This window comes from Lissotriton vulgaris, chromosome 12 (assembly GCF_964263255.1).
Source record: "Lissotriton vulgaris chromosome 12, aLisVul1.2, whole genome shotgun sequence".
Lineage (NCBI taxonomy): Eukaryota > Metazoa > Chordata > Amphibia > Caudata > Salamandridae > Lissotriton > Lissotriton vulgaris.
In genome coordinates, this window is record NC_141700.1 from 609274627 (window position 1) to 609295384 (window position 20758).

The window sequence follows — 20758 nt, forward strand, 5'->3', positions numbered from 1 at the left end:
AACAAAGTATTTCTAGCTGGATTTCTAATGCAATTCACTTTTGTCACCAAGAAGCGGGCAAACCGCTAGAAAGGCGTGTTCAGGCTCATTCGACGAGATCAGTCTCATCATCTGTGGCTCTATTTGCTGGAGTCCCTATCAAAGACATTTCTAGAGCAGCTACGTGGAGCAGTACCCACACTTTCACGAAGCATTACTGCTTGGACTCTTCCATGAGAAGCGAAGCTGCTGTTGGACAGGCAATCCTGAGAAATCTTTTTTCAATGAGAGGTGAGCTTTCCCTATAATCCCTCCTTCCTGTATTGCCCAATTTGTATCAGATACTATATTATTTTCTATGGTAACATGTTACGTTTTGTTTCCTATGAGAATAAGTATAATAAGAATGTATTGATACTCATGTAACAAAATGTGCTTTTATGGCTTTCTGCTACGTACTCTGATACAAAGCATTGGAATCTATGAAAGTTCCAATCCTGGGGCAAGAAAACAAGTTACTTACCTGTAACTTTGGTTCCCCAGTATTGGTAACTTTCATAGATTCCCATGCGCCCATCCTCCTCCCCTGGGAAAGCTCAACCTTTTACAGATGTAGTTACTGTTACGCAACGGCTACGAAAATCTGAGGCTCTCTCAGGAGGGTTCTATGGTGTGAGGCTCTTCTGATTGGTTGTTGCAACTTTTTTGGTCTCTTTACCTACTGCTATGGTATTTTCTATTTACCGAGGCTCCCATTCCGATGACGGGGGAATGATACAAAGCATGGGAATCTATTAAAGTTACCAATACTGGGGAACCAAAGTTATAGGTAAGTAACTTGCTTTCTTACTTCATTGGCATGGCTGTACTTACCATATTGCAAACCGCGCCTACACTTTGCTCGCCATACATATCCATCCCAACAAGCAATCCAACTGATCTTCATTTGAACATGACCATTGTTAAAACGTAACCCATGTTAAACCTTGCTTTCTGTATACTGCATCCCGGCACATATTTTGTCGTGCATCATTTGCAACAGGTGCTTCCACTGGGTTACAATACAGTTTAGAAGAGTATTCTTCAGTTATTAGCCTGATTATGTTTGAGCATGGCACAATAGATACTGAAATCACTCCTCTCAATAATCAGATGTCATCACCCCTCCCACAATTCCACCAACAGTCTTGCATCAGTTCCTTTTATCAGAATGCAGCATGGCTTAGACAATAGGATCTTGAGTTCAAACTGTTTTGATAGTTCTGTCATGGACACTTAATTTTTAATGTGCATACATTTTTACTCCCCTTGATGTGGATCAGATTTCACATGAACACGTTGTGTTTCTAATAGAGGCCACATTACATGAGGCAGATGTTGATCTCCATTCCCCATTCTGTCAGAATGCTCTGTTCAACTTGACTGCCTTGTGTGCCAATTGTGCTTTGATGCAAATTGAGTAATGAGAGAGGGAAATAAAGCTGTTCCAGGCTCACCGTCATCAGCAAAGGGAAACAGAATTGCCTGAGTGTCAAGGGATATGTGGGCATCTCCTAAAATGTACACTTGATCAAGAGAAAGACAATCTCATTGACTTTGTCAGTGAACTGCTTCCCTTCCCGCACAGTTCCACCTGACTGCTGCTGCTCATGACCCTTGCAAGTCTGCGAGTTCAAGGGAGCATCTTGTTCCGCTGCTGCTCTGTCCCTCTGCTTTCTGCCTTTTCTCCTATGATCTCTTTTTTCCTTAATTTATTATTTTTTGCTTTTCTGTCACTTTCTTTCTCTTTATGCACTTTGTGTGCCTTTTTTCTCTGTCTTTGCCGTTGCTCGTCCCCTGCGGCCCGCCCCCTCCAGCACCGCTTACTGCCTCCCAGCGTCCGGCCCTCCCCCTCACACTACTTCATGGCGGGCGCACGCAGTTGGGGCACCAAAGGCAAGCCTGTTTGCACCTGGACCGCGTCTAGCTCCACTGGCCCTGGTCCTCGGACCATTCACTGCTATGATGCCAGCACACTCCACACCCTTAACACCAGGCGCCACCATGTGTCACCGAAGCACACCCAAGACCCGTTCACCTGTTGCACATGCAACTGCACCTTTGCCTGCCTCCACACACCAGACCCGCCGACACAACCCTCAAGACCTGGACCCAACCACCTCAGAAGTTTATAATATAACACACGCTTCCTCAAAAAACACGCTGTGGACATCTGGGACCTACCTGACTCCATCTCTCCTGACGTCACCTTCTTCACAGAAACCTGGATGAACTCAAGCTCAGCCCCGGATATCGCAACCACCATCCCTAACGGATACAAAATCCTCCACCGAGCGGAAGGAGGCATTGCCATTGTACACAAAGACACCCTCTGCCTCTCAACCAACTCCAGCAACCACTCACCCGACATGGAGCACCTCCACTTTCAGATCCAGATCAACCTGAACGCCACCCTCTGTGGCACCCTAGTCTACATACCAACCGGACCTCCATCCCCCCTTCATCATAGCCATAACCGACTTCATCGCTCACTATGCTCTTGTCTCAACACACTACATCTTTCTCGGCTATCTCAGTTTCCACCTGGACAACCTCTAAGACCACAACACCATATCCCTACTGGAGAACCTCGCCACCATTGGACTCGAACAACTAGTCCCAACGACAACCCACTCAGCAGGACATACTCTTGACCCAACCTTCTCCCCAAGCAACAACATCTCTGTCCGCCACACCTCCAAGCCATACTAGACCGACCCCCACCGCGGCCACTTTTCATTCGCCAAACCCACTGTACACCACCACGCCTATCGCAATCCTCGCAGAAGCTGGAACCAGGTCACCGAAGGCCAGCTCACCACCTCCCTCAACAAAACCCCACCAAAGACATCCACAGACGCCAACACCTCTGCACGCAACCTCCACCACTGGATTTCAACACTCCCCCCTCCCCTCCAAGAAACCCTCAGGCAAGCAGCCATCCAAAAAAGCCAGCTTGTTCTCCTCTGCCCTCCAAGAGTCCAGACACAGCTGCAGACGGCTCAAGAAAAGATGGAGGAGCAGCAAGATCACGGCAGACCACGCAGCCTTCAAATCCGCCGTCACCGCACACCACCGGCTCATCAGAACAACAAAGAAAGTAGCCACGAGGAACGAATCAACGCTAACGCGCACAACATCGAAGAACTCTTCGCTGTGGTCAAAGAATACACCAAAACCCAGCACAAAGACAGCAGGCATCCCTCCATACCAAGGCCTCTGCAACAACCTCGCCACCTTCTTCCACCTCAAGATCAAGGAGATCGTCAACAGCTTCACAACCCAAGACTCGCCCATCCCACCCGCAGCCACCGCACCCAATGGCTCCTGCCCTCAGCAGACCATGACCAACTGGACTATCCTCACCTCTGATGACACCTTCAGGATCATAAAGAGTATCCACTCCGGAGCCCACTCAGATCCCTACCATATCTTCAACAAAGCCGGCACCTCCATCGCACCCGAACTCTGCTGCACCATCAGCTGCTCCATCGAGTCTCAACTTTCCTGGAAGACTGGAAGCACGCAGAGATCAATTCTCTGCTGAAGAAACCTTCTACCGATCTGATATATCTCAAGAACTACAGACTCCCTTCCAAACGAAAGTCATTAGGAAAGCAATTAGCGCCCAACTCTGAGTTCGCTGAAACGAACAACATCCTGGACCTCTCCTAATTGGGCTTCAGCAGCAACCACAGCACTGAGACTGCTCTCCTTGCTGCTACAGATAACATCCGCACCCTCCTCCACTGAGGCGAGACAGCAGCCCTCACCCTCTTGAACCTGCGGCCGCCTTCAACAGTCTCTCACCACACCCTCTGCACAAGACTTCACTGCCGTGACAAAGCCGTAGAAAGGATCCGCTCCTTTCTCATCTATCAAACTCGGAGACTCAAAAACTTCCATGGTTCAAATCTGAAGCCAATGAAATCAGCTGTGGAGTGTCTCCGGGATCCTTCCTGAGCCCCACCCTCTTCAACATCTAAATGGCCCGCTTGCAGCCACTTTGAGAAGCCAAGAACTCAACATCATCTTCTATGCCGACGACATGAACCCACAGCTGCCAAGAGCAACTTCCAGGACGGGATGAAGGCAGTCACCACCTGGATGAAGGACAGCTGTGTGTGTGTGTGTGTGTGTATATATATATATATATATATATCAATAAAGCAATTCAAGAGGTTGCCATGCAGACCAAACCTGACCAGATTACAGGGTCATTTGTTCCACCCAACTCCATATCATTGGATTTGAAACCAATGCTCCTGAGAAACGACTGTATGGTCGCATGATTTTGCCCCAAACATTGCATGGCCTTTTTAAAGGAGGTGTAGAGACAACCCACAAGAGCATCTTATTCTTCATCAAAAAGGTCATAATCCCATTACTTGCAAAGAAGTTATTTCACCCTAGTTATTGCATTTGACTTAAGCAAAGTCTGTCTGTTCCCTCATCAGAGGTCCCTTTTATTGAATCCCATGATTAAAGACTTTCTGGAAGGCCTAAAAAGGTCTTTCCTCCTGCAAAAGTTCCTTCACTGTACCAACTTCATTTGGTGTCCTCCTTTTGAGCCTATTCACAAGACTTCATTGACGCATCTGGCTTGGAAGACACATTTTTGTAGTGACTTTCATTTCATCTTGTAGGGTTAGTGAGAATTAAACCCAATACCTCTTTTCCCTCTAATACTTCCAAAAGCGGTCTCAGATTTTTATTTCAACCAAACTGTAACACTTGATCTCAGATGAGTTTTACTACAGCCAATGAAATCCAGAGCTTATTTTATAGAGGTAAAGTGGTTATGACGGCATGGCTGGAAATATCTGTTAGAGCTATCTAAAGTGGACCACTCAGAAGCCATTTTAGACCGTTGGAAGACAAAACTGCTTTAATTCTGAAACTAGCAATGATTCTAGCATAGGTGAAGTTGTTCTGAAAAATATTTTCGGCTATTTATACATGCACTTCACATTCTATTTCTGACGACTTCTGAAAGATCTTTAATGTCCTGTATGGCCAAGAGCCTTTATGGAGAATATTAAAGCTTCCTACTCTATTCTAACATTTATAACTGTCAATGTAGGCCTTATGATGTAGAAGAATTGCTTAGCGATTTGTAGTCCTGGTTCGTCAAAAACAACTGAAACTCATAGTTGCTAGTACAAACCATCATGGAATACAAAAGCCTGTTAGGCTTCTCATTTCTTCTTTATTTAGAATGTTGGGCGGAAGGCTATCTTCCTAGGTCCCGCAATGTAGTTTAGGGAAAATCATCCCTGATTGTTATATATTCCATGGTGTAAATATTTGGAAAGCTAAGTCTGAATGGGCTATTTGGAAGTGATTTGCTGCATTGCTTTATGGTGAACTTTTTACCCTCCTACAAATTCATATTCTGGACATCAGTGTTCTGGTGTGCCGGCACGCAGCAGGGAATTATTGTAATGCTTATGACCTCCATGAAGATGCCTACGATGCAGAACAAGGACTAAGAAAGTAACCCATTTTTGTCTCCAGTTTTTTGTAGCGGAATGCCTGTGCCCTCTGACTTTACCCTGTTTGGTCTTATTGTAATACTCTCGTTTTTTTTTTAGCAAGATCCTGGAATATTTTTTAAATCATCTTGGTTACTGTTAAGGGCTTGTCTTTCTGTACTATATGCAGGGCCAATGGATTTATGCAATTTTGTGGCAGCTACATTTCCCACATAAACATGGATTTGGCGCTTTTGCCTCATAATCATAATTTGTGAATTTTAACCCCAAAAATGGTTTCAAGGTCAAACAGATTAGAAGCTACTTAACATGTGGCCACACACATTTCTGCAAATTGGAAAGCCTTTCGCAAAGGCTAACTGGTCACCTTTCTGTTGTCTATTGCTCAATTTAAGTATTACACTGTTACTAATGGGGCAAAACCTTTTCCGAGACAGTGTTAATGTGTGTAAACATTACAAAATAAAAAAAGTAATGCTATCATAGAATGTGATGCATTATGCCACATAATTTGCCTTTTCTTGCTGCATAATTTAGTCAGCCCTTTTACATACTTTGGTCTTCCCCTACCACATCATTCTAATGGCCCTGACTACATGACTCCTGTTCCTTTTATCAGAGAAATTTGGTGAGGAATATGTGAGATAGTGTTGCCATTTTGGTGATGTAATTGAACTCTTTCAAATATGTTCTCAGGGACAACAGCATTGTCATTGTGGTGGGTGAAACTGGCAGTGGAAAGACAACCCAGCTGACACAATATCTGCATAAAGATGGTTACACAGACTATGGAATGATTGGATGCACGCAGCCCCGTAGAGTGGCTGCTATGTCTGTAGCCAAACGAGTCAGTGAAGAGATGGATGTCAACCTTGGCGAGGAGGTAAGCACAAGACTTACCTTATCACTCCTCCCATGTTCTTTCATGTTTTACTCCTACTTTGGTTTTGTTTAACATTTTCTTAAACTGTTGATGTCGGGCACTGATCTCTTGTTTCTCCTAAAGGTTGGTTATGCCATCCGGTTTGAAGACTGCACATCTGAGAAGACTGTGATAAAGTACATGACCGATGGTATACTGCTGCGAGAATCTCTGCGGGAAGCTGACCTGGATCATTACAGTGCTGTTATAATGGACGAAGCTCATGAGCGATCTCTTAATACCGATGTGCTGTTTGGTCTATTGAGGGAGGTAAGCCACGTGTGATCATACTTCCTGTGTATCAGTGATGAACCTCTTTACATCTTAGAGGAGCATATGCTCTACTACTGTACTCATTATGAGCTTTGCTTTTACCTCACAATTTTATTGTTAATTAGCACTTGTACAGCCCATATTCTCCCAGTAGTTTGGCATTTCAGCATCTTTCATTAAGTAAATGGCATGCCCTTTTAGAAAGGTGTTCCCCACGAAAAAGGGACGCATGGTTCCAGGTAAATTGAACTATCTTTCTGACAACCTTTGTTGGGTCCTGCTTCTTTTGTATGCTTTTCAAGTCTGTTTTTGAGGATTTGGAGCTAAAAACCAAGAGTACCAGAAACATTGGGCCTGATTCAGATCACCCCAGATGGGTTACTCCATCACAACGGTGACTGACATCCTGTCTGCCGAAATATAAATCCTATTATATTCTATGGGCTTTATATTTCGTCTGAAGGTTCTGTAGTAGGGGATCTCTGTGTATAGTCATAACCTAGTGAATAGTCCCGCCCATGTGCGTGGACCCCGGAGCAATCAAAAATAATCTTTTAAAGTGTCGAAAAAATGCAGAACTGCACAGACACTTAAGAGAGAATTTAAAGACAGATAATGCAGCCTATAAACAGGCTACACTGTCCAGTACTTCAACTAGAAATTCCACCAAAAATCCACAAACGGCAAAGTCTGTCCAGATTTCCCTGGCCTCAGCAGCAAACACCCTCTGGAATGATAGAGAGGAAGACATGGACAGACAAGCCCCATAGACTGCCATTATGTGGCTCAAAACAGGATACTGTGCCTTTAAGAGAACTTTCCAGAACTTCACAGTATCCCAGAATGCACTGCAGGTCCCTTTTACTTTCAGTTCTTTTTTCCGGCTCCTGCAAGCAGGACCCTGGAGCATTGAGCTCTCCCTTTTTAAGGGTTTTTCACTGCTTTTTTCAAAGTTAAGTGCTTTATAGTACTTTGGTGCCTTTCTCCTTGGTTCTTGCACTCTGTTTTTTGTCGAATATGCCTGCATTATTCGATAAATGCCCGGAGTGCTCCAGGAAGAAGGCCAAATCAGATCCCCATGAGGTGTGTATCCTCTGCCTTTCATCTTCCCTTGTCCCAGAGGAGTGTGTGATCTGTCAAGGCTTCTCTGGTAGGACCCAGAAGGACAGAAAGAAGATCAGACTTCAGGGCCTCGAAGAAAGAAGAATGAAGGCACAAGGTGGGTCTGGAGGGGCTTCATCTGCCCATGCTGAGGCCTCTGGGGGGCTCCCCAGGGGCAGGAAGGCCAGCAAACGTCACCATTCTCCGTCTGGGTCGATTGCACCGACCACGGCTTCGAGAGGGATGACTACGGTCTGTTCCCCGTCGTCGGGGGCGAAACAACGTCGTCGCTCGGAGTCGAAGGATGTTACAAGATCATCGAAGTCCCCGGTGACTATTTCATCGTCGTCATCGGCGAGCGATCGACGTCGACAGGCCAGGCATCAGCGCTCGACGTCGAGGCGACACTGCCGTTCGCCGTCGGCGAAGAAGAGATGATCGTTGTCGAGGAGACCCTCGCCGTCGAGGCGCGGATCGCCGTCGAGGCGCGGGTCACCGTCGAGGCGCGGGTCACCGTCGAGGCGCGGGTCGCCGTCGAGGCGCGGGTCGCCGTCGAGGCGCAGATCGCCGTTGAGGCGCAGATCGCCGTCGAGGCACAGAAGATCGCCGTCGAGGCGCAAAAGACCGCCACCGTGGCGCAGAAGGTCGCGGTCGTGGCGAACGAGGTCGCCATCGAGGCGAAGGCGTTCGACGCCGAGGAAGAGACGCTCGACGTCGAGGGGCCGACGCTCGCCGTCTGGTCACCGTTCTTCGACGTCGAAGAGAAGTGGAAGGAGACCTGACGCCATGGGAGGTTCGCCAACGTCCCAGGCTGGTAAAGAGGCGTTTCACCAGGCTCGGTGTATTCAGTGGTGTATACCCCGTCGGGGAAGGTGACTCCGCCTCCTCCATTGCCGAGGGGTCCCCCTCCGAGGAATCCTACTCCTCCTCCGTTACCTCCATCGCAACCTGGACCTCGGTTGCCAGAGAAGCCGCCTCTGATTCCCACGAGGTTGACTTCATTGCCTAATCTTCCGACACCTCCCAAAGGGACACCTAATCCGGATGCCCCGGCCAAGCCCAAGTCACCTGCTCCGGTGGCACCAGGTGATCGTCCTAGGCCGAGGAGGTCACGATCACGCTCCGGACGGAGAGGAATGTAGGAGAGTAGGGTCTGCAATCCTATGATTACCCCAGATTTTTGCTTTTTGCTTCACTGGTTTACGAATTTCCCTGGCTGTGGGCCTGCTAATCAGACCCACAGCCTAGCTGTTCTCTCTCTAAATTGACACACATGTACCTTAGGTGCATTTACCAATTGGTACTGGGCCACCTTATCAGTCCCTGTACAGTATACCTTTGGTATCCAGGGCATAGGTGTACCCAGGGCCTACCAGGGGCTGCAGCATGTATTATGCCACCCCTGGTTGGCCATCCGAATCTGACACAACTGGCTGCACGACAGCTGGGGCAAGGTGGTGTAATCACCCTTTGCTTTAAATATAGTATCCCTATATCTAACCCTAAAATGGACACATGTATTCCTATCAGTCACTCCTATGGCAGGCCTTATCAATCCTGAAGGCAGAGTGCGTGGAATTATGTGAGATGGTGCTCTGGCATGAGCTGAGCCCGTCTGCAGCTTGCGGAACCAAGTCCTAATAGCTGTTCCATGATATCGCATACCATATACTCTTAAGTGCATTATAATCCTCGCGGTTAAATGCTATCTTTGGTATTGCTTTATCAAAACATGTCGAGTAAGGTGTCATACTAATTGGAATACTAACCCCTCGCCAATTCTGACGACGAAGTTAGCATTCCGCCCTTCTAGAGGGACACGACATGTACGTAACTGTGAACCCCGGTTAAAGTTAACTGAAGCCTCAGCTCCACAAAATGGACGCTGCTGTTGTTGCTGCTGCTGTCCTGAAGACTGCCCTCGTCCTCTACCCTGTGCACCGAACCATCTTTGGAACGGGCTACAAGCAGGCTGGAGTCGCCAAGGTTTTTGGGCCACGACCTAAAAAAAGGCACGGGAGATAAATCAAATTACCATTGGACAGGGGAAATTTTGAATACAGCCTGGTAATTGGTAACACATTTAGTAGCTACACATTTTTTTAAAATAATTTTTTATTAATTTTCAAACCAGCATGTCATCAAATCTAAAATGCGGGCCCGATCATCTGGCGGACAACCCAGCACTTATCCTACAATACAGAATAAGTCGGTTCACAGCATGCACCCCCTATCTCCCCCACCCACTTCCCTCTCTACCCCCACCCCCACCCCTCTCTACCCCCACCCCCACTGTCAGTGTGCCCCTGTCTACTATCCAACAACTAGACACACAGTTCCCTGCGCATTGAGAAAATTAACATACATCCATGATGAGTAACATCACTGATCTCAAATGACAGAAGGTTCCATTATGGTACTCACACGTACACCAGGCCCCTGTCTTAATCATGCAGCATTTCCCAATGTGTCGTGCAGGAACTGTTTCCTCCTAAGTTGCGCTCAAGTGTGCCTATCCAAATCATTCCCCTCAGCATTCCCGGGGGCCCCCACCCTGGCCACCGCACTCTGGCCTACATCTGCCTGTTCCCCCTCCCCCTCATCCAGCTCTACCGGGGATTGGAGCTCCACCACCAGGGCTCCCCACGCCCTCGCTGCCTCCAGTGCCTCGTCATTGGAGGAACGCCTGGCCAGTTGTAGACGAAGCGTCCCTTCACTTCCCGCCCATCTCAAGAAGCCCGCCTTCCATCTGCGGAAGCTAGGACCTGCTCTCACCTTCCAGTGCATGGTAAGCTCACTTTTCGCCATTATCAAGCCCAAATCATAAAATTTGCTAGTAACTTTGGTGCTGGGAGTATGCGGGAACCAAAGCAGAAGGCAAGTTCCCATCTCCGCCTCCAGCTCGCGCCCTGTCACTTGGTTCAAGCACTCCACCACGTCTGCCCAGTATGTGCTCAACCCCGTACAGCTCCAAAACATATGCCCAAAATCAGCACTTTCTGCATTGCACCTAGGGCACGGCGATTGGGTCCCTCAAATACTGCAGAATCTTGACCGGGGTTAAATAGCCCCTATGCAAAGTATAGAATTGGACCAGTTGGAACCTGGCGTTGCGTGAGCCCTTCCAAGCCCGCCTCAACAGCTGTGGCCACGTCGTCTCTGGGATGATCCTACCAAGATCTTCCTCCCATTTACCCTTCAACTTATCCAAGGTCGGAAGCCTCTCTGTGGACAGCCGCCTATACAGGCAAGTAATAGCCTTGAGTGTGCCTGCCGCCATAGTGACGTATTGGCACCCCAACGAAGTTGGGGGTTCCGACAGTCCCATCTTCCACTGTTTCTGGATTCCCGTCACAAGGGCAGCGTGCAACAAATAATCCCCCCTCGGCAGATCGAAAGCGCTCTGCAATTCCTGTAAGGGCAACAAAACACCGTCCCTATACAAGTCTCCAATCATGTGGATCCCACACTCCTCCCAGCCAGCCAACGCCGATCAGTCTCCACCATGCTGGAGGGCCGTGCACATTCCCAAAGGGATTTCTGGAGCATATGGGGCTACAAAACCCGCCCGTTTCTGACTGCGTGTCCAGCACATCCGAAGCGTGTGCTCCTCGAGGGTGAGCTGGTCGAGCCTGATTTTCTGCCCGAGCACAATGAATGACAGCACGTGACGAGGGATAACCCTACCTTGCAATCCGTCAGGGCCTCTAAACTCGCGGGCCACAGCCTGTGTGAGCCATTGCAGCTGTGCTGCCAAGTAGTACCACTCAAAGTCTGAGGTTGCCAACCCCCCCATCTCTCTCGGCCTCATTAGGGTGGCTAGTGCTACCCGCCTTCTACCGGATCCCCAAATGAACCCGGTCATCAGCGCCCGGAGCGTCTTAAAAAAGGACGACTGGATTTGGGGTCGGTCGACTGTCGACTCAGTAGAGACTTACCAAGGTCTCTATTTTCATTCGTTCTAATATACAAGAGGGACCTACACCCAGTACTAACGTACTATATACTAAAACTGGCGTACAATTCCCTGTGGTACGCAGTGGATAGTTTCCCTAATACTCAGACCAATTATATCTGACCTCGATTTTTCTGCCAACCACTAAATGCGATGAACAATAGAAGATTCTCCACACAGCCTTAGTCGTGAGGATAGCCTTGAAAAAGTCTCTGAGACGAAACACGTGTCGGCGAAAAAAAATACAAAATGGACATTATATATCTATCATTGTGGACTAACGTTAGATAGATTAACTGGTTTTGACAGAATCTGAATATAGATCTAGGATTTCCTAGAATACATACTAAGTGGAAATCAAGTGGAGTGCTAAGTGGCCTGCTCTCATTTTCTCTTGTTTCTTAGGCACATTGTGCCTTACTGACACTTCTGGTGGTGGGTGTGCATCAGGCCACAAGAGCACCCTTTGCAGGCGACATAATAACCACTTCATTTTGTACTATACGTCTTAAAAATTATTTCTGTGAAGGATATTACCTTATGTGCGGACGTTTTCCCTCTTGTTAGGGGAACACTATCACCATTCCTCCTGTTTGTACATCTTAAAAAAGGAGACCGGTATCCAGACCGGCAAAGTACGGAAGAAGTAAAGCAGCCGTGGGAGTGCCACCATCTTCAAAAGGGCTATTCGCCCTGCCATTGAAAGTGGGAGGGTCCGCCAAAAGGCCATGCAGCCCTTGAGCCCCCGCAGTGCGCCACCTACATTTCCTTCAAAGAGGTCAATGGGAGCATGAAATACGCAGACCCCCAGATACGGTAGGCAATCACGCTCCCACCTCAAACCCTCAAGCGCCAGAGATGTCTGACCCTCTGTGGACAAGGGAAACAGGCAGGTCTTTGTCCAGTTCACCTGTAAGCCTGACAATCGACCAAAATCCCGAAGCAGGGTTCTTGCGACCTGCAGGGAATCCCCTGCATCAGCCAGATACAGGAGGAGGTCATCCGCGTACAGGGATATGTGGTGAAGCACCCCACGCATCAGAACACCCTCGTACAATTGCCCCTGCCGGGCATGTGCCACTAACGGTTCAATTGCTAGCGCAAATAGCAGTGGGGACAAGGAATAACCCTGTCGGGTGCCTCTCTCCACCCGACAAGCCGCTGAGATAGTGCGTCCCGTACGAACCCTGGCTGTGGCGGAATTCTACAACAATCTGGTCCAACGTACAAACGGATCACCTAGGCCAAAGCCCTTCAACACCCGGAACAAATATGGCCACTCCACACTATCAAACGCCTTTCCAATATCCACTGACAGCACTACTGCCTCGGACGTTCCCTCCTCTTTCCCCCATGATCCGTATCAGCCGTCGTATACACGTCGCGGGGATTCTAGCGGGGATAAAACCCGATTGGTCCGGATGCACCAGGGAGGTCATGTGACCCAGGAGTCGCGTGGCCAAAATCTTGCTGAGGATCTTATAATCAACTGTGAGCATTGAGAGTGGTCGGTACGCTGTCCTAGAGGTGGGGAGCCCTCCTTTCTTCAGCAGCAGTACTATAATCTCTTCTCTCGTGGTGAGCGGCAGCCTACCCAATTCCCACGCCTCTCTGTAGACCGACTGCAAATGTGGCGCCAGGATGTCAAGGTACGCCGCATAGAATTCCACCAGAAGGCCATCCGCCCCCGGTGTTTTCCTCCTGGCCATATGTTTAACCGCAGCCCTAATTTCTCCCAATGAGATTGCTTCGCCCAGTTTGATGCCCTGTTCCGGGGCCAACTGAGGCAGCCCTGCGGCTGCTAGATAGTCGTTCAGATCGTCGGGCAGGTCCCTCATCCTGCTCTGATACAGGAGTGTGTGGTAATCCAGAAATTGGTTGTTGACCTCTTTCTGCGAATAGACCAGGTCTCCAGCAAGTGTAGACAGTGACACTATTGGAGATCCCCGGACAGCCGGGTTAGCCAGCCAGGCCAATAACGACCCTACCATGTCCCTTTCAGCATGGGCGCGTACCATGTACTCCTTGTAATCATAGCAGCGGAGCCGCTCCACCTGGGCGGCCACTTCCTCCCGCGCCACCAACACCCTCTCTTGGCCGCTCCCGGTTGTGTGATGATCTATTTCCTCCTGACGCAGATGGGCCTCTACCTGGTCTATATCCTGTAGCAGCGACTTACGTGTCCCAGCAATGGATGAGATGCATATCCCCCGCACCACTGCCTTGAACGCATCCCACTCGTGGGCTCGGCTCGTCGCCGTCCCTGAGTTTTCTGCAAAGTAGCGTTCTACTCCCTCCCCGAGCTCTGTTCGAAACGTGGGGTCCTCCAGCGTCGCCGGATTCAGACGCCACGTCTGGATCACTAGTTGCAGCCGTGACCAGAGGACAGTTATCAGACAGGGGTTGTGGTCTGAGAGCGTCCTGGCTAGATACTCGCTATGGCGCATGATCTCCAGGGCTCCTGGAGTGCACAAAATGCCATCGAGTCGCACATGTAGATTGTGTGGTATCGAGTAAAACGAATATCCCTGTCTGAGGGGGGGTGTGCCCGCCAGGCATCCACTAGGCCCCATGCTTCCTGCCATTCCCTTCTCACTCTAGCTATTCTGGGCACCACTGACTGAGCCAGTGGAGGGTGGGTGCGATCCAACTCTACATCAGTGACGGAGTTGAAGTCCCCTCCCAAGAACACTGTGCCAACTAAAAAAGACGCTAGCCTCCCAGGAAGGCGTGCAGAGAAAGCGGCGTGCTCGGAGTTTGGGGCATAAACACTGCAAAATGCCACATCCCTGCCATCCAAGCGGCCGAGCACCAGCACAAACCTCCCCTCCGGGTCTACTATCGTGTTCATGGGTTGGAAGGGAACCCCCGACCGCACCCAAATTAGGGCCCCCCTGGCAAATGCAGAGTAAGTGGTGTAGAATATCTGACCTCTCCATCTCCTCTGCAACGCCCGCCCCTCAGCCTGGTCAATGTGTGTCTCCTGCAAAAAGGCCACCTGGATCCCCCTGCGGACTAAGTAAGCATGTACTTTGTAACGTTTCCTCATGGAGTTCAGCCCTCGCACATTCCAAGTGACACATTTTAATTTTAGTCGGTTCGCCATAAGAGAATATACAACAGAACAGAATCCAATACAGCCTAGTGGGCACACTGACAACCCCCCCCTTTGCAAAACTTCCCCAACAAACCCCCTTCCCATCCTTCCCCAGAACAGGGTCTAAACCATAGTTACCCATCCAAACACAACCCTAAGAAGGGAAACACCCTGGTAGCTACCAGAGTCTCACAATAGGTGTGAGTTAGATGGGATGACCCAACACCTAAACGGGTTGGACAACAATCTCACCTACCCAGCTCGCTGGTCGAGCCTCACGTGCTGAATTCCCCTCCACCTGACAGTGTTCCACCCCAGGGGGGCCCCCCAGGCAAAATTCAAACAGCAAAAGGCAATATTCAAAAATCAAGAATCAAAAATCCAATATCCCCCCCGTGCCCCCGCCTCAGCAAAGAATCGAGCCTCCCCACCATCTCCAGCAGAGTCATATCCACCCCCCTCAAGGACACAAGACAATGTTAAGTGCACCTCCTCTTACTATACAGAGGCCGGGGCCAGGCAACGTCACTTGACCATCATGCCATCAGCAGTCCGTGGAGAGACCTGAGGTAGATGTCTATCGTCTTCCTCAGAACCCTCTGACCCCACCTCCGCCGATCCATGTTGGGAACCTGAGTCCACCATCGAAACTGCAGTCGCCGCTCCTGATATAATAGTGACCGCATGCAAAGCCGCTTGTCTCTCCAGCTCCGTCTGGGCAGTCGACGGTGACCGCCTATTCACCACACGTTTCCTGTTGCGACGGCCCCTACGAAGTTTTGGCTGAGTCTCGGCCTCCGAATGCCGCTGTCCAGCGCCGTCCTTACCCGCACGGTACTGCTCGAGCCAGTGCTATGCGTCATCTGGCACGTCAAAACAGGTAGTAGTTCCGTCCACCATCACCTTCAAGCGTGCCGGGAAGAAAAGAGCATATTGTATACCCTTGTCGCGAAGGGCCCTCTTGATCGTCATGAAGAAAAAGCGGCTCCGTTGGACCTCTTGAGAGTAATCAGGGTAAAGGGAGACCGAGGCATTGACGGTCCTATGTGGGCCAGAGGTCCGGGTATACTGTAAGATGAGGTCACGGTCCCTGAAATGGAGCAGGCGCGCTACCACCGGCCTGGGAGGACGGCCCAGGGCCGGCAGGCGGGCCGGCACACGATGGGCCCTCTCCAGCGTATAAAATTGTGACAGGCCTTCTGGGGCAACCACCTCCCGCAGCCAACTTTCCAGGTAATCGACCATGCTGTCCCCTTCGATTTTTTTTCGGGCAGGCCCACCACCCGAATGTTGTTGCGTCTATTACGCCCTTCTGTGTCCTCGGCCCTCATCTCCAGCAGTTGCACTCTGCGCGATAGGTCACCCAAGGACGCCTCCGTCGCCTTCTGGGCAGGCTCCAGTATCTCCAGTGCCAGTTCTGTGCTCTTGACGCGATCAGCCAGCTTGCCATGGTCCGCCCGCAATAATCCGAGGTTCAGTGACACCTGCGCAATATCCTGCCTTAGCGCCTCCTTCGTGTCCGAAATGGCCTTGAGGATCTGTTCCATCTGCTGCTTCTGGAGCCCCGCAGCCAGATCTCCAGCCGGGCACTGGTCCTGAGTCTCGGGTGGGTCCTCAGCTTGATCAGTCTGTGTCGCATCCGGGACTCGCCGCGGCTTTCCCATGGCCCAATCTCCAAGACTGAGGTCCAGCTCAAAGAACCAGGGCTACGCTCCTCCAGCCGCGGTCTCCGGGAAGTATAATATGCACACAGAGTGCTCCGTTCAACGTCTGCAGGCTGGGAGCAAAAGCACCAGTCACCGCCTGGTACTGGGTGAGTCGCCCACCGGTGGACCCGCAGCGGCCCCAGACGCTAAGCCAAATGCGCCGCAGTCCGCTCACCATAAGTCCGCGACACAGCTGGCCCCCCCTCCCTGCCGGTGTGTTCTCTTTGCACCAGCCCCCCAAGGATCTCGGGGCACCGGGCGGCGGGGCGCAGCACCAGCGGGGGCGTCTTCACAACGTCCCACCTTCCAGGGGTTCAGGCTCTCCCCCACCCCAGAGTGCGGGGACGGCAGCACGAAGGAGGGGTGCCTCAGTGCAGGGTCCTCACGGTGCCAGCACAGGCAAAGGATCTTCGCCGCCGCTCTTTCTGGTCTCCGCAGTCCGCAACGGACCCATGGGTTCGAGCCCGCCCCGGCTCACCACCGGGCCCAGGGGGGTCACCGCCGGCACCGCCTTCCAGTCCCTTCCCCAGGGCACCTATGGTATTCCCACACAGCCGGTCGTCTGGGCACCTCCCGGGCCAATATAGCGTTCCGTGCCCCTCAGCCGAATCCAAATCGTCCGCAGCGCGGTCAGCACTCGCGCTTCACCGCAGCGCCTGGTCTCGCCTCTGCTGGGTCACTGGTCGCCGTCGGCGGACTCCGATCCACGCGAGGCCAGGCCCCCCGTAGGCCAGAAGTAAGATGGTCGGGCTCCTCCAAGGGGGATCAGCAGCGATCACTGAGCGGGCGGCCCCCGGGGTCCGAGCCGAGGCTCAAATCGCTTGTAGGCACCTCCCAGTCCTAGGGGGCTCACCCCAAGGCCGTCTGCACCACCAGGGAAGTCCCTTGCTCAGGATAAATCGTGAGGCCGACACGGAGCTCTTAGCTCACGCGTCCATGCCCGATGGTGCCTAAGCCACGCCCCCTTTAGTAGCTACACATGCATGATACTGGAGCCCCAGTATACTGGCTCTGAGCTAAATACTGATGTGGTGGTCATCAAATATGGTTTGTCCTGTTTGAATTATTACGATCTTTATGCTTGATACTATCGGTTTAAATACCCTGTTTGCTCAGTTTCATGCATTGTGGATCAGTACGATGTCAATAGTTATGATTGCATTATGGAAATTTGTATTTTATATTCTATGTGTATTTTGTATCAACTTTTGTGATTTTTTAAAATCGAAATAACGTTTATGACTGACTGACATTATGGAAATTTGTCACATTGCCATTATGCCCATTGACATTTTCTAGAATAAATGCACATAAATAAATACACATTATAATAAATATCATATAAGCAATGTAATGCAACCCAAAATAGATAAAATATGCTTAAATATTCATGTATGAGTCAATAAATATGTATGAATTAAACACTAAAATGTCAATAAATATCCATAATCATAATACACTGATAAAAAAGATAATTGTTTAGAATTCTTTCTAAGATCTCGCCACAATATATCGGATTGGATTAAATAATTAAAGACATGTAGAAAGATCCTCTGTTATATTTAGACCTGAAGGTTGTTTTGTGTTAAGTTCCAAAATATATCTAGTCTCCAACTGTCGTAATCTGTGTTCTCTATTGCCGCCCCTTCTGCTTGGTGGTATAGAATCTATAACGAAATACCTGAGATCCTGACGCTGTGACTCATGGTTGGTTTTAAAATAGCTAGACACCGGGTAGGTATTGTCTTGATTGTTAATTGCCCTCAAGTGTTGTTGTATCCTTTTATATACTGCAAATTCTGTCTTGCATGTGAGTAATTTGGATATTTTGTGTCTTCTCTCACTGAAAGGAGTAGTATAAGTTGTTTTGTTATCTCCTTGCTGGCACGCCTTGCATGTTTTGCATTTGAAAAAAACCTGTATGAGTTTGTAGCCATTTAGTTGCCTCTATGATTTCAGGACTTGTTTTAACTTAGTCATCCCTCATGAAACGACTCCTACTGTACGTTACGGACGGTCTCATAGGTAGTTTTTGGCCAATCACTGGGTCATTGAGAACCATAGGCCAGTTGTGAGATATTATTGATTGGATCTTTTTGTGTTGCTGTCTGTATTGGATTTCGATCCTAAACTCTTTTTTAGTTTCCTCAGTCTGAGTTTCTGATCTAGGTGGGCTTATGTCAGTCTGTAATAGTTTTTCAGTCAGTAACTCAAGTCTGCTTTTCGGCATAGATTTGGAAATGGCACTGTCAATGACCTGATTGGTGTATCCTCTTTCTAGAAACCGCAGTTTGCTATCTGCTTGAGCTTTTAATAGGGCTTGCTCTTTGCTATGGATACGCCTCAGCCAAAGCATTTCTCCATAGGGGATACTAGTCACGAAGTGTTTGACATGTGAACTACTAGCATGAAGTGTTGGGTTTCCAGCAGTTTCCTTGCGAAATAATTGTGTTTCAATCTTGTTATCCTCTATGTAGACATGAGTATCTAGGAAACTAACTGTTGTGGTGCTAATGTCTGCAGTAAAGTGTACCTTTAGATCATTTATATTTATGGCTTCTACGAATTATTGGGCCTCACTGACATTGCCATCCCATAATTTGAACAAATCATAGATGAAGCGCAGCCATAATTTCACCTTAGTTGTCCTGGTGCTCAGTCATGAGGACCAGCTCCTCCCACCAGCTCATGTGAAGACACCCGTAGCTGGGAGAGAAGCTGGCCCCCATCGCCACACCTCTGGTTTGTCTATATAGCAGGTTATTAAACATTTGTTATTTATTTATTTATTTATTTAAAAGGTTTTATATAGCGCCTGCTAGACCCGGAGGTATCAGAGCGCTTTACATGGGTATCAGACAATAAATTGCAGGTTACAGCTTTACAAAGGTTACACAGTTATTAGAGCATGGCAATTTTAGTAACAAGTAATGTTGAGACAAACAAAAAGGAACATGTAGGTAGGGGAAAAAGCTGGCAAGGGGAGATATTTCAGGGAGGGTGGGGGTAAGGGAAGTAGACAGAGAGTGGAGGAGGGAAAGAGGAGGGGAGAGTTAGTGTGAGAAGTTGGCCTGATATATAGTGCTCACTATTCTAGTGATCACTGTGTATCATACCGAACGACCCTTATTGATGATTGGTTGTAAGTCAACCTTATAGACCAGCTATCCTAGTAGCGTGGACAAAAGCAGTCTTTAGGCTAAACTCTAGAGGGCGTGTCAAGCCAGCTGTTTTACCATCACATATACCCCTTGAACACCAAGTGAAAGGACACCACACAAGTTGTTATAAAAATAAAGGATATTTATTAATAACAAGTCTACCCTGAACTCTTTATGAGTCAGGGAGCTAAGCACAATACAAAACTCTTACGAAAATACTACAAGTTGAACAATTTACACAAATGCTCGAGGGGCACGAAAAACCATATACTCTAAAAGTGGAATGCGAAATGCTAGCAGGTGAGTAACACGATCCAGAGGCTTCAGGACCGCTAGGACTACACTACTGAACTCTAAGGCTAGGAGCAGGAGGCCTAGGGAACTCGGGTGCAGAGTGTGCACTCTCACGCGGGATGCGGGACAAAGTCTATGGATGCTAGCAATTCTAAAGTTACTGTTTCCGGACGAATCCGACTAGGTAGACTGAAAACGAAAAAGGATCTGGACACTTGGATAGTGAATCTGCGTTGGAGCACCGAAATGCTCGGGTTACCTAGCCCAGGGGCTGCGGCTGCATAGGGTTCAAAAGACGTCGGGAATCCTCGTTGTAGTCTATGGAGCCTGAAAGAAGTTGTTGCTGGCAGGCGACCAGTGAAGATGTTCGGTGTGATCCAAGGCTGGATCGGTGATGGAGACGACCTGAAAGCAGAGGGGACTCAGTTCTTAATCACTAGCCAGTGATTGTGTGGGCACCAGGATGGCACCGGATGAGGTCACCGCGATCAGGTGAGTGGGCAATGCTGGACTCTGCAGTCACACGGGCCAGGAGGCGTTGTCGGCGACCAGGCTGGAGGTGCGAGCTGTCCCACGAGGGTGTCTGCTGTCGGCGATGCTGGAACCAGGATTGGAGCAACAAGCCTTGGCAAAGGCAAGCCCATGCGGTGGAGTCAAAATGGCGTCTGGAGTGGACCAGGAGGGTCCGGGGTGCTCCTCTTTTGGAAGGGATCAAGGGCCAGTCTGGAGCAACCAG

The 20758-nt window shown here is 49.4% G+C and overlaps 1 protein-coding gene across 2 annotated transcripts in view; it reads left to right on the top strand.

The window, feature by feature from the left end:
- DHX38 (DEAH-box helicase 38) overlaps positions 1–20758 on the top strand; it is a 1070683-nt gene that overhangs the window by 569732 nt on the left and 480193 nt on the right. For both annotated transcript variants that reach the window (XM_086945550.1, XM_086945552.1), the window contains exons 13-14: positions 6210–6396; positions 6520–6705. In XM_086945550.1, coding sequence (XP_086801676.1) covers positions 6210–6396; positions 6520–6705 — 373 coding nt within the window. The remainder of the gene's footprint in view (positions 1–6209; positions 6397–6519; positions 6706–20758) is intronic.